Below are 14,339 nucleotides of genomic sequence, written 5' to 3' on the forward strand. Positions count from 1 at the left end.
CTACTCACAGAAGGTGTAAGAGGCTTGGAAGCCCTTTGCCTGGTTAGACTTGTCACTGTGGAATACGAGAACCATAGAATTGCCTTTGGAGTAAAACACAGGGATGGTGCGATCCCCACAGAATGGACCCCTTTGTGTAGCATCCATGAAGAGCGTTAGATAGTCGTACATACAGAAAATGGAAGACTCTAGATGGAAGTCACTTATGGTCAGGGCAATCTGAAAAAGAAATACAATTATGACGAACATGACAGCGTTGTGTTCATGCAACAAACAAATCATTTTTATTGCATAAAAGTTTTTTTTTTTTTTTACAATTCATTGATGTTACAGTCTACCTGAAATAATATTTGACCTTAAAACCATATTAAACCCAAGAGCAAACATTTATTATATTGCAGTTTACCAATTCTTACATGTGATGGCTGCTTTTTTTTTGTTAATTTTGGGATCCAGCCAGCAAGTTTGTCGTTTTTTAAAAGCACAAGCTATCCAGCAGAATATATCAGTTTACATGGATAAGCCAAATCATTCAACACTGGCAGGGGTGCTTAAAATGACCAGCTTTATTTATTCATGTAAAACGTTTATCCCAAAAGGAAACAAAAACGCGGAAACTGATTATAAAATGTGAGCTGGAATTTGGATTCAACTTGTTAGTGTATTTTATTTTTCTAATACATATATTCATTCACCTGTCTACAATAGACTCAAGAAACCGATCAGCCCCCTCCCTTCCTCTCCCCTGTGCTCCTTTTACTCTCTAAAGAGGTGGCAGAAATTACCCCAGTACTGGAAAGTCAAGTAAAGCTTTATAAACAGCTTACAAATGTCACACCACCAGTTTTCACCCAGCTTCACAAATTACCACCAACACTTCCCGTCATCACAGGAAATGATCCAGAGAACGTCTTGGTGGTAGATAGTCTTAGAGCAATCTACTTTATATTTGCCAAAAGCCATTTATTGTAATACCCTAAACAATACGTTCCGTTTCCATTCATTCAGGTAGGCCCTGGTGACTGCTGATGAATTCAAAGGGGGTTGTATATATATATATATATATATATATATATATATATATATATATATATTCAGGTTGTATTGTGTCTGTCCAACATTACATTTTGTTTGTGTGACAATTTTAGACAAGGTGGAATTCCAGGTTTAGGGAGAATTTTGAAAGACATCTTGTTTTACCTTATAACCAACGGGAGCTGTGATGGTGAAGTTACAATTCATGTTTGGACTGTAGTTCCCTGGGTATCCCGGAGATGTAAAGTTGCCTTCAGAGTTAAAGTAGGATCCTCCACACTGAACTGTAGGAATATAGATATAATCAATATAGTAAAGAGATTTATAATAGTATATGCCATCATTTTATGTTTATGTTTATATATATATATATATATCCTCCCTTTCAAAGTTCCATGTTGACCTTAGGCTTGGACCTCACTCTCCAACCCCCACATGTTCTGCCTTACCCAGAAGTGTTTCACAGAGCACTAGTGAGAAAACAGGAGTGTCCTATGAAAATAAATAACTGTAGTGGAGATGGGTGGGCTACCATACAAACCTATTATTGTGTCCTTGATGGGGTAAGTGCAGATGCTGTAAAATCCATCTTGTTCCCCCCACTGCACTGCTTGAGTTAAATGCTTCTTTAGTCTAGAAGATGATAACTACATTGAAATACTTACCTTATTTATCCCCCCCCCCCCCCCCCCCACAGGCTTCCTCCATGCTGTACTACTGGTCCATTAAGCTACTTCTTTTTGACATTCCCCTGGCTGTAGACTCTCAGATATCATCAAATACAACACAGGATCAGCAGTCATGCATTGTACATGAACATGTTGAGGGCTCACCCACATATTGGGACATTGGAGAGCATAGATGACCACTGGCTGCCAGGGTAAGTTTTTGAACTTTCCCAATCTCCTCTAAGCAAAGCAAGCATTTAACCAATGTAGTGCTGGGGAAAAGGGAGTCTGGTCACTGCACTCCACCCTGGAGAATTTTGAATGAGGTTGTCAACCACAAAGAAATCCATAGGAATTTAACAACCTCTTAGTTTTGCAGTAGGGCAGACATCAGGGATATACCGCAAGAAAGAGGAACCTATACAGTATCTGATCCAAAACAAGGCATAGAGGTAAGTATTATCACTCTTAGCCCGCGTACACACGGTTGGACATTCCGACAACCAAATCCGTCGGATTTTGTCCGTTGGATTTTGTCCGACGGATTTTGTCCGAAGCTGTTGCATACACACGGTCGGACAAAGTTGTCGGAACAGCTGATCGTTCAGAACGTGGTGACGTTATTTTGTTATGACGGGACTACGGTCAGGCTACTAGCCAATAGCTTTGGTGTAGGAATTTGATCTGAGCATGCGTGGCACTTTGTCCGATCGGAATTCTTTACACATGATCGGACAAGGTCTGACCGTTTGTACAAGGGCTTAAAGTTGTCAAACATACACATTGAACAATCTTTCAACAACTTTATAGTGTGGGGGCCTGACTGACTGGTAATTGTAATTGTATATATTATGAAACGTCATGGATTACTTCAAATGTTGCAAACAGAAGTTAGAGGACATGAAACTGTTGTGCCAATAGTCCCTCCTTGGAAGGGATCTCCTCTGTATCTATGAGTCTGCAGTGTCTTTCTCTGAACACTTACCTTACTATTAAAATAAATCAGCATACCTGAGCTATATGTAGCTTGGAAGCCGACCCCAGCAACAGCCCCGTCACTGACGAACTGGACCAGCATCTGGCTTGTGGAAGCGATGAGTAGAGGGATGGTTTGACTTCCACACATTTTATCCAACAACACAGGAGAGTTCTTAGTGGGGCCGTCATAGATCCTCATGTAGTCTGAGTCACAGTTAGGAGTGGATTGTATATTAAAGCTACTGAACTTTAATGAAACCTAAAAAGTGACAGAAGGCAAATTTATTATCTACAGTAAACCCCAAACTTCACATATTTGTAACTGCAAACTGGATTAATGTGTAATTGCAATAGGATGCCATTGATTACTATATTAATGCTTGGACAGACCTTCAGAAAAAAAAACCCCACAAGAATATGTAGGATTCTAATTTCTGTTAAACAATCTTGCAGCTATAGACTTTTCTTGCTAAGATGTCTCTTCAAACATGTGCGTATTTTCCATTGATTTTCCAGTTGACAGAACTCTTCTGCTCCCTCTGATTATTTGTTGCTTGTGGTTTCTTCAGGGAAACTAATAAGCTTAAACAAGACACATTTGGGGGAAGAAACAGAAGTCTTTTGTTTAACGCTATATTGAATTAAGTCAAAGAAAGCTGTGACTGTGGATATTGCAATACTGTTACTATTGGTAACATACTTGTAAGAACCAGAGCCCCAAATGAATCCAAGACCCATTTTGTTCCTGCTAAACCCCCATTCCTACAGTGACCTCACTATCCGATGTGGGGTAAAAGAAATCTGGAACATCAGAGTTGCCAAAATAGGCTCCCAAAAATGTAGTGGTAATGATAGTCTGAAGACTATAAAGTAGGCCATAGTGAAGGTATTATTCCAACATATGGAGCAATTGGTGGTTGAAGCAGAGTATGAGGTTCAATGTTACATACATCCTAAAAGACCAAGGTTAGGGAGTATTTGGATCTATTGCTTGGCACTATACTAGTCAAGTCTCTATTTTTTATTAATGTAAAATGTAGGTAGTGTACAAAACAATCTTCAGATGGCAGTTTATTTTCACACCTAGGTTGCTAGACATTTAGGGTCACATTTTGCATGTCTACATCTGTCTCCTTACCAGTCCTGATGGAACCCTGATCAACCAAACGCAGTCACTATTATTGGGATAAGCAGAGGGATAGTTGTCAGAAGTTAAAATTCCTGTGTTATTATTAAGCAAAGTCGCACAGACACCTGAGAAGTGAAAAATAGACATATAAATTATATTTAGTCACTGTTGGAATAAACTGATAATAATATTAACAATGAGTTGGTGGGATACAGGGGAGGGGGTATTAACCTTCTATTAGATTAAAACTGCTGGAATTTTGAACTTAAAATCAAAAGAACCTTGAATTTAATCCCTTTATGTTGAAGAAAAAAGTTCCTTAATGCCTCAATGCACAACTTTCACATTTGTGAAACGGAACGTATCTTTACAACTACTTTATGCATCCAGATCAATTATACTTTGTTTGCTCAGGCCAAATCAAGCCTTCATTTCATGGTAAAAACAACATTTCCTGATATTTTACTCTTTTTTTTTCAAAGAAAACTGGCCAAATTGCAAACAATATCATTTTTTTTAATCTACCTCTATCTTCCTTACCATTATCATATGACCAACCAAAAATAAATAACCCAAAATGAATTTTTGATGCAAGGGTATGCCACAGATGTGTACATTATTTATTGCGCCCATTGTAGGGTCCAGAGACAAACGTGCACATTTTGTTTTTTTTGTCAAAAAATTTTTTTTTGCAAAACTGTAAAAATTCACTTAAAATGCAATCATAAAGTATCATTTCTAATGTTTCAAACCCATAAAACTGGAATGTACAGAAACTTACTGCATTGATAAAGTCGGTTAATTTTAGTGACATCCAAGACGCTCAGTCCATCTGTCTGCCCAATGGACACATTGGGGTCAGGCTTGGGGACAATTGTGGGTTTGTTTGAAGTGTTGCTGAATGCATAGCTGGAAAATGTTGAATGGAGATAAGATTGACATATTACCTTAAAAATGTTTTATAATTCATGGGTAATTTACCAGCTAACATAAAAGTCATGACTTACGCATCGTAATGCATCACTGAACCGTAATCATATGGACTGCCCAGGTTATTAGTGTCCTCTTTAGCAAAATTACCCCAGTATCCTGGAACAAGACAAAAGCAGTGGTATTGTCTCTTTTTTTGAAAACATGTCTAAATTCGCTTTGTGTAAATGTCCGCAGTACCTTGAGAGATATACTGGAAATTGATGTCAACATAATTGTCACGATCACTTCTTACATGCTCATGATAGAAGCCCAGGGCATGTTGTAGTTCATGTTGTATAATCCCCCTGTAGATGCAGCCTCCACCCAATGAAACTGTCTGGCTTCCACCAGTTCTTCCAACATATGAGTAACAGCTAGAAATTGTAAATATATAGTTCAAAGGAGTTATGCTTTAATACCATTTGGGAGCCTAAGACAATAGTTTTGATAGAAACAATGAACATATGAGTTACAGAAGGAAAATAATCAATATCTGTTTGTTGTAAGCATTTGACCCCTCTAACTCATATCAGCAGGTGTATCTCTATGTATGTGCCCAGTTCTAATAAGGGGTATGGCATTTGGGAGCTACGTAACGTTGTGCTGGCTCCAAGCATTGGATCACTGCTCGCTTTTGGACAGACATATTTGATTTTATTTTCATTGTAAAATTTTAAGTGGAATCCATTGAGTCTGTTGGCACTAAGCCCCACTCCCTCTCAGTCACTTCCATTTTCCTACTATATACTCAATGTTAGCAGCACTGGGATATATATCTTATGTCCCTGTGCTATTTCTGTTAGATACACAAAAAACACAAAGCACCTTGTTGTTGACTTGTGACTTTCACATGTATTTGCAAATGTACAGAGGAGTTCTATATTTTTTTTGGAAGAAATTGAAAAGAGAAGCCATCATGCACAAATAGGTACTGTAAAGTCTCAGGTGTTTATGTTTTAGATGCTCCCTACTGTGAAGAACTATGATAGACAATAGACAACCTTACCCGCCATCAGGAGCGATGTTGATGTAATCATGTTCTGTTGTAAGAGGCACAAACCTCACACAAGTCAATGTGTCAAACTCGGCCATCGCGAGGACAATACTGTTCAGGTCACTGGGACCTGGAAACAGAGATAGAAGGTTGGGTTTCTACAAATAACAAATAGCAATGAATGCTTCAATAAAAAAGTAAAAAGAGGGAACTCACTGTAGCTGGAATCTATGATGTAGGGAACAGGAACAGTACCATTATCACTTTTAGGCCAAAGGCAAGAAGGACAGTTGATGGCGCTGCGGTCATTCTGTACCAGTATATCTCCTCCATACATGGTTGTTTTGCTATCTGAAAATACAGAAAATGGTGATAGATAATACACTAAAATGCATTGGATTTAAGCTGCCCATGCACTGTGAACTGGCTGAAGTTTGCTATGTGGGTGGATATGTCAGTCCTCTCTCACCTGATATCCTTGGATTAAAAAATGGACGGAATCCAAACAGAAAATTTTAGAACTGACAGCGGCTGCATCTAATCATATGCAGTGATGGGGTATACAACAGAATAGAATAGGCGCAGTGGGAATCTGGAGAAACCTGTTAGATATTTCCATGCAGTCCAAAGGCCCAGCTTTACTCAGTTCCGTGACACAGCACAGCCCTGTTTGGCCGGGGTGGAGACCTGATTTTGCTCTGCTGCAGTGAAGTTGGCCTCTTGAATCTTCCCATGCAGGACACAACAGAGAGCGAGCCCCCACATAGAGCCTTCCCACTATGGAGGGCAGAACTTATGGCGGGTACACGCGATCAGAATTACGGCCAGAAAAAGACAGATGAAAGCTTTTCATTGGAAAATGCGACCGTGTGTATGCTCCAACGGAATTTAGCTGTCCGAATTTCCGCCAGCCAAAATTTGATAGCATGTTCTCAATTTTCCAGACGGAAAAACTTTCTATCGGTAATTCCGATCGTGTGTATGCAATTCCGACATGCCAAAAACCACGCATGCTCAGATTCAACTACGAGACAGAAGCTATTAGCTACTGGCTATTGAACTTCCGTTTTCTAGTCACGTTGTACGCGTTGTACGTCACCGCGTTATAAACAATCGGAATTTGATGTGACCGTGTGTAGGCAAGACAGCTTGAGCTGAATTCCGTCGGAATTCCGTCGGGAAAACCATCAGAGTTTTTTCTGATGAGAATTCCGATCGTGTGTACGTGGCATTAGAAATCAGGCTAGTCCATCAATGCATTATTTAAAGGATCCTGAAACTCATAACTTTATTGAGTATAATTGGTTATTGTCTATTAACTTGCCTTGATTTAACACCATCATGATGCAGTAAAGACTCCTGTGGTTTAGAATAATTACCTTTATTAGCTTTCAAAATCTTGCTGAAGATCCCTTGTTGTGGCATCTCGGAGTCTTCACTCTTTGGGGCTGTGTATACAAAATACACATTAGGCACATCTAGTGTAATAATCATAACTAAAAAATTAAAGTGACTTAAGTTTCTGTAAATATTGAACCCATTTTATAAATTGAAATATCAATTAATGAAAAAATAGGGTAGCTCTACAAAACTATCCCTGATCTGGGAAACTTCTGGTCGGGAAATTCTTTAAGTCTCTGCCTGAATCACCATGATTTCATAAATACCGTCACCTAAGCAAAGGGAGATGATTTTGATGACTCTATTGCCAGGGTCACATTGCAGGTGAACAATAAATAATTTATGGAAAGGAAAATACTGCAAACAAGCATTTAAAATAATGTATTTTTCTAGGGGTTTTATCTAAATTTCAATTGGTGGATGGAGGGATGTTTACCATAAGAGCTATAAAAATGTGGAGTGGTCTTTCCTAGAGGCTGGTTCTATATAGAGAAGGAAAATAATTTTATAGATTATCTGGCCAGGCGGATTAGGGCCAATGGAGCAGTGCAAACAATTTTTAATTTAGGAATTAGGATTTAGAATTAGGGATATTATAAAAAAGGGACTAATGAACGGGAGGGAAAAGCAGAAGAAACAAAACAGCTGATAGAGAACGGAAAGAAAGAAAAAATGATTTGTTAAATAAGAATGTTAAAAAGCTTACCATCTTTGTTCACTCCAAGTAGATGGTACTGGAAAGTAAATGTTTTGTATCAATATCTTATTTCAGATGTAATACAATAATAACAGATAACAAGTCTTGACCCCAACTCATCCCCATCCGGTAGAGTCCCTCTCAGCCCTACTGAAAAACTCTCAGAACAGAGGTGAAATCCTTTCTTGGACAGATGTTACCACAACAGTCATCATTGGAAGATTTTATCATATTCCCTCTTCTGTTCCCAATTATAACATTTTGGATTTCCCCTCACTTTTTGTCCTAATGGCAATGGCCTGTACAAAAGTCAACTCTCCCTACAGGGGTCCCAGGCGGTAATAAGGAAGTGTTAAAATCTAACAGGATTCCTAACCCCCCACCGCTTTATCCAAATCAAAGGGGATAACTATATTAGATTTACACTTCACTACTAGCTAAGATTGTCAATAACTTATTGGATGTTATACTTTCCTAAACGTAGTTGTCACCTGTCCCCTATACTGTTCATGTCAGCTCATCATCTCACCTGTATTTGTGCAGATAGAGGTAGACTGGTCACCGGCCCCGTAATACAGACCAGAAGCAGGAGGAAGACTTTTTCATTCATCTTGTTTCCGAATTCTCCTTCACTGTAATGTGAAATATCTTCTCGCTGAAGCTTGGTGTGACGCTCATCTTCTGGATCACCTTTTATACAGGTACCAGAGAAGATCTGACCAATCATGAGACAGGAAACCAGATTTCAGGAATGACCTAAGTTGACGTGTATGGGAATTAGAAATTTATAATTATTTCATGTGTGACGCTATGGTCCTTATCATCTTATTATTGTCTTGGTGTTCTGCTGTACAACTTGTAATTGATTGTCGTGGTCTCCTGACAATTGTCTTTAATGACATAAAAAGTTTTTTTGTAAGTAATATCATTATTTAAAATCTAAATAAATTGGGACTGGCAATGTCATTTTACATTTATTTTTGTATTCAAGTTTATACACATTCTATGAGAAAATGTATCACTACAGTGCCGTGAGCAATGATGTTTTGCAAAATGCAAAAACCCCATAGTAAACTAACAGATAATGTATCTTTTAATCTGAAATTTGATCCTATTAAATAAAAATCTGATTGCTTAAAGCTTGAAGATAGCTTGATAGCTTGAAGACTTTGAGGCTGCCTAGCTTTGAGGATGTTCAATAATTTCATCTAGAAGAATGTTTTAGGTATAGGTTTCATGGGCACAATTAACACCCAAAGACCAATTTTTCTGCACGTGTTTGACAGGGGCATATCATTGCAATTTTTTACAGCAAGGCCAATTCTTGCTTTTATCAAGATTACCTCTATAGGGTTACGGTGGGAAGGCGCCACCCAAAAAACTATTTTTACGCACCTGTTACTTCTATCCAAAGTCAAAGTGACACCAGAATGTATCCAAAAAATCTCTAATCTTGTTCCCAGTGCACTCCATTGTGGCCGCATCATTCACACTGGCTCCCCAGCTGAGCAAAATAAAGGCAGCTTGCAGGGAAAATGTCATATTTTTGGGCTTTAGAAATGAAATTATTGCTGCAGCAGATTCTAGACATGGTACAGATCTACCACTTTACAGGTAGACTAAGGGGACCCCCCAGGCACTATATTAGAAGGAATGTTTTATGTTTATGCTTTCACTTTAAAGATCAAAAAATCACTGCTCATTTAAAAATTATGTTTTTTACAAACTTTTTTTATTGATACATGTCCCCCAAGGCAGGAACCGGACCCCTATAACAACTGTATGCCCAATTAATTGCATATAAACCTTCAAGTCAGGAGATGGATACAAAAAAATTCAAAGGCTTTATCGATGCCTATAAGCACAGCCCATACTACGTCTATTGACGTCATGGGCTTTCAGTGGTTATATCTGAATGATGCCTGAGGCCACAGACATCATTTAGATATCGGCGTTTTCAGCCGGCACCATAAGAACGATCATAGTGGCTGTTCCGCCGCTTGATCGTTCTTACGGGTGGCGGGAGGGGACGCCCCCCCCCTCCGGTGCTTGTACCGACTCACCGCTTCCATTGGTGAGTCGGTCACAGGATCCGCCGGCCCCAGCAAGTTACCATAGAGATTTCTGGTGGACCAGATTGTCCCCCGGAGTCTCTATGATCGTTCGGAGGCCGGGCGCGATGTTATGATGTCACGCCCGGCCTCAGTATTCAAATTAACAGTGCCGATCTGGCAGGGAAGCCAGGATCGTTTTTTTTTTCTTTTGATTTTATTCTTCCCAGCCTAGAGGTGAGATATGGGGTCTTATTGACCCCACATCTCACTGTAAATATGTCCGATCGTGCCATATTCCTATTACAAGGGATGTTTACATTCCTTGTAATAGGAATAAAAGTCATCCATTTTTTTTTTTAAGTGTCAAACTAAAAAAATAAAAATAAAATTAACAATGAAAAAAAAAAAAAGTAAAGTGCCCCTGTCCCCGTGAGCTCGTACACAGAAGCGAACGCATACGTAAGTCCCGCCCACATATAAAAACGGTGTTCAAACCACACATGTGAGGTATCGCTGCAAATGTTAGAGCGAGAGCAATAATTATAGCTCTAGACCTCCTCTGTAAAAAAACGTGTAACCAGTAAAAAAAATTAATTTAGTTCTGGGAGCCTTCAGCTCCCTGATTTTTTATAAGTACCGTTTTTATCTGCGTTTTCCCAATTGGTGCCAGTGAACTAAACGTTGATATCCACCATATGGACTTTGTATTTTGCCTGCTTTCTATATATTTTAATAATATTTTTTTATTATTTACCATTCACTAGCACGTAGCACTTTATATAGGATTTCTGGTAGATTTGCGCAGGACCAACTGTTCACTTTTATTTTCGTCTGGTAGTTCTGTGTAATGCTATTAGGTTCAGCTGCAGTTTCTAGCACCTTATATTAATATTTGCACGTGCACTTTCTTTTGTTATTTATTTCATGCATTTTTTTCCATATTGATTTTTTTTTTATGAGGTATATTCACCCTGCTGTTTATTGATTTTCTTTTGCCTGTAAAATAGTAGCGCGAAGGCTTTTTTTCACTATATGTTGGTGTTATAGCTTTCACTTGGATGTTATAAGTTGTTATAAGTAGTTGAGTAAATGCAGCTGGATAAAACCAAAAACTTTGTCTGTCTTCATTTCAGGCTGCAAAACAACAAAATGTAATTATTTTAAAGGGGGTGATTCTTTTTTATACCCACTGTATATATGGAAATGCATTGAAGTAGGTAATTGTATTTCAGTTATGATTTACATTATAGATATCTACCTCTGTGTTTCTCGTGAAGAAGGGTGGTGAGAGTGGGTGGGGCAATTAAATCAACCAGTTTCTTTGGCATGAATGGACAATTCAAAGGTTTACTTTAGCTCACAGCTATTACAGGTATGTAATCATGTTACATGTGGTCACATGTCCATTATTATGGTAAGCTTGTGCGTAACCGAGTTAATCTACTTTTTTTTTTTTTTGTAATGACTTTGTGACTTTCTCATTTTATGATGTCACACTGCTAAGTAAATATCCAGTTGTATTTTATATGCAGTACAATTTGTTTTTTACAGTTGACATATAATGGCATGTTTTTCAAGAAGGCTATGGATTACATCTCCAACCTTCAAGGCAAAAAAATAGACATTTTAGACATGGGAGATAAAGAATAGTGATGGCCCGAACCTCCGACGGGACGTTTCGCGAACGCGGACCGCGAACGAGGCCGACCGTTCGCGAAACCGAACGTTCGCGGCGGGCCCCATTGACTTCAATGGGAGGCGAACGTTTCAAACCTTTAGGTCGAATTTGCAGCCACGGGGTAATTATTAGCAGGGAAAACATAGTCCCACCACATGGCCAATGACATAACACATGTATGAGGTGAATCTGGGATCCACAACTACAAGCATTCTTTTTTTATATGGGAAATTGTTCTGACAATTCAGGACTGTGGAGCGCATGAAGGCAGGAGGAGGATGGAGGAGAGGGAAGGTCAGGGACCAGGGTAGGCAAAGAAGAGGGTGCAGGAGATGATCACCAGCAGCGTGACATACAGCAATGACACCTGCACCGTGATAGAGGCATCTGACAACAGCACCGTGATAGAGGGCACTGACATCAGAAGCGTGACATACAGCACTGACATCAGCACAGTGATATACAGCACTGACAGCAGCACCGTGATAGAGAGCACTGACATCAGCAGCGTGACATACAGCACTGACATCAGCACCGTGATATACAGCACTGACAGCAGCACCGTGATAGAGAGCACTGACATCAGAAGCGTGACATACAGCAATGACACATGCACAGTGATAGAGGCATCTGACATAGCACCGTGATAGAGGGCACTGACATCAGAAGCGTGACATACAGCACTGACATCAGCACCGTGATATACAGCACTGACAGCAGCACCGTGATAGAGGGCACTGACACCAGAAGCGTGACATACAGCACTGACATCAGCACAGTGATATACAGCACTGACAGCAGCACCGTGATAGAGAGCACTGACATCAGCAGCGTGACATACAGCACTGACATCAGCACCGTGATATACAGCACTGACAGCAGCACCGTGATATACATCACTGACATCAGAAGCGTGACATAAAGCACTGACATCAGTACCGTGATATACAGCACTGACAGCAGCACCGTGATAGAGGGCACTGACATCAGAAGCGTAACATACAGCGCTGACATCAGCACAGTGATATACAGCACTGACAGCAGCACCGTGATAGAGAGCACTGACACCAGCAGCGTGACATACAGCACTGACATCAGCACCGTGATATACAGCACTGACAGCAGCACCGTGATATACAGCACTGACATCAGAAGCGTGACATAAAGCACTGACATCAGCACCGTGATATACAGCACTGACAGCAGCACCCTGATAGAGGGCACTGACATCAGAAGCGTGACATACAGCACTGACATCAGCACAGTGATATACAGCACTGACAACAGCACCGTGATAGAGAGTACTGACATCAGAAGCGTGACATTAAGCACTGACATCAGCACCGTGATATACAGCACTGACAGCAGCACCGTGATGGAGGGCACTGACATCAGAAGCGTGACATACAGCACAGACATCAGCACAGTGATATACAGCACTGACAGCAGCACCGTGATAGAGAGTACTGACATCAGAAGCGTGACATTAAGCACTGACATCAGCACCGTGATATACAGCACTGACATTAGCACCGTGACATTAAGCACTCACACCAGCACCGTGATATACAGCACTGACAGCAGCACCGTAAGCAGCCCCAGAAGGAAGTCAGCACAGCACAGGGATGGTGTGATCCCCTCATAATAAGAACCCCCAGGAGGAAGTCAGCACAGCACAGGGATGGTGTGATCCCCTCATAGTAAGCAGGCCCAGGAGAAACTCAGCACAGCACAGGGATGGTGTGATCCCCTCATAATAAGAACCCCCAGGAGGAAGTCAGCACAGCACAGGGATGGTGTGATCCCCTCATAGTAAGCAGGCCCAGGAGAAACTCAGCACAGCACAGGGATGGTGTGATCCCTTCATAATAAGAACCCCCAGGAGGAAGTCAGCACAGCACAGGGATGGTGTGATCCCCTCATAGTAAGCAGGCCCAGGAGAAACTCAGCACAGCACAGGGATGGTGTGATCCCCTCATAGTAAGCAGGCCCAGGAGAAACTCAGCACAGCACAGGGATGGTGTGATCCCCTCATAATAAGAACCCCCAGGAGGAAGTCAGCACAGCACAGGGATATCATAAGCAGCCCCAGTAGAAATATGACACCGGTAAACCTCTTCAAAGAGGAGGGTAGGGGCATATAGTACAGTGTGCTTTTTTGGGACAAGGAAGTGAGCCAAATGAAGAAAGAAGGTCTGCGTGCTTGATTAAAAAAATAGTTTATAGACATATACATGGTCTACTGGTCACATGTGTTGAATTCCTCCGAGATCCATGCCTCATTCATTTTTATAAATGTGAGGTAGTTAACACTGTCATGAGCTAGGCGAGTACGCTTATCAGTCACGATCCCCCCTGCTGCGCTGAACGTCCTTTCGGACAGGACACTGGATGAGGGGCAAGCCAACAGTTCGATTGCAAATTGGGCAAGCTCTGGCCAGAGGTCAAGCCTGCCCACCCAGTAGTCCAGGGGTTCATCACTCCTCAGAGCATCCACATCGGCCGTTAACCCAATGTAGTCGGACACCTGACGGTCTAGGCGTTCCCTGATGCTGGACACGGATAACACCTGTCGATGGGTCAGCTGAAAGAATGACCTCATATCCGAAGTCACCAACACATCTTCAAACCGGCCTCTTCTTGCAGGCGCTGTTGGATTGGTACCCGCAAATCCTTCTCTGGGAGTGGGAATTGCTCCTCTGCCAGCGCATGCAAAAGCAGAATGCAGCATTT

At 40.9% G+C, this 14,339-nt stretch overlaps 1 protein-coding gene across 1 annotated transcript; it reads right to left on the reverse strand.

The window, feature by feature from the left end:
- Positions 1-8,484, reverse strand: LOC143958876 (embryonic protein UVS.2-like). Its single transcript, XM_077467858.1, has 12 exons — positions 8,404-8,484; positions 7,884-7,911; positions 7,156-7,224; positions 5,993-6,127; positions 5,789-5,906; positions 4,981-5,156; positions 4,818-4,899; positions 4,592-4,719; positions 3,820-3,935; positions 2,715-2,940; positions 1,201-1,319; positions 1-219 (listed from the first exon to the last, which is right to left on the reverse strand). The coding sequence occupies exons 1-12, from the start codon at positions 8,482-8,484 to the stop codon at positions 1-3; spliced, it is 1,497 nt and encodes a 498-aa protein (XP_077323984.1).
- Between the last annotated feature and the right edge of the window lie 5,855 nt (positions 8,485-14,339).

The sequence above is a fragment of the Lithobates pipiens genome, unplaced genomic scaffold, assembly GCF_037356315.1.
Source record: "Lithobates pipiens isolate NorthernLeopardFrog02 unplaced genomic scaffold, aLitPip1_a1.2 Scaffold_62, whole genome shotgun sequence".
NCBI classification, from domain to species: Eukaryota; Metazoa; Chordata; class Amphibia; order Anura; family Ranidae; genus Lithobates; species Lithobates pipiens.

What these genes read in the sequence shown, in the direction of transcription:
- LOC143958876 (XM_077467858.1), bottom strand. Translation starts at nt 8,484, where the DNA reads ATGAATGAAAAAGTCTTCCTCCTGCTTCTGGTCTGTATTACGGGGCCG. An exon ending in AACATCGCTCCTGATGGCGG is followed by an intron (nt 5,157 to 5,788) that starts GTAAGGTTGTCT and finishes TACAATTTCTAG; the next exon opens with CTGTTACTCATATGTTGGAA. An exon ending in TCAGTGATGCATTACGATGC is followed by an intron (nt 4,720 to 4,817) that starts GTAAGTCATGAC and finishes AACATTTTCCAG; the next exon opens with CTATGCATTCAGCAACACTT.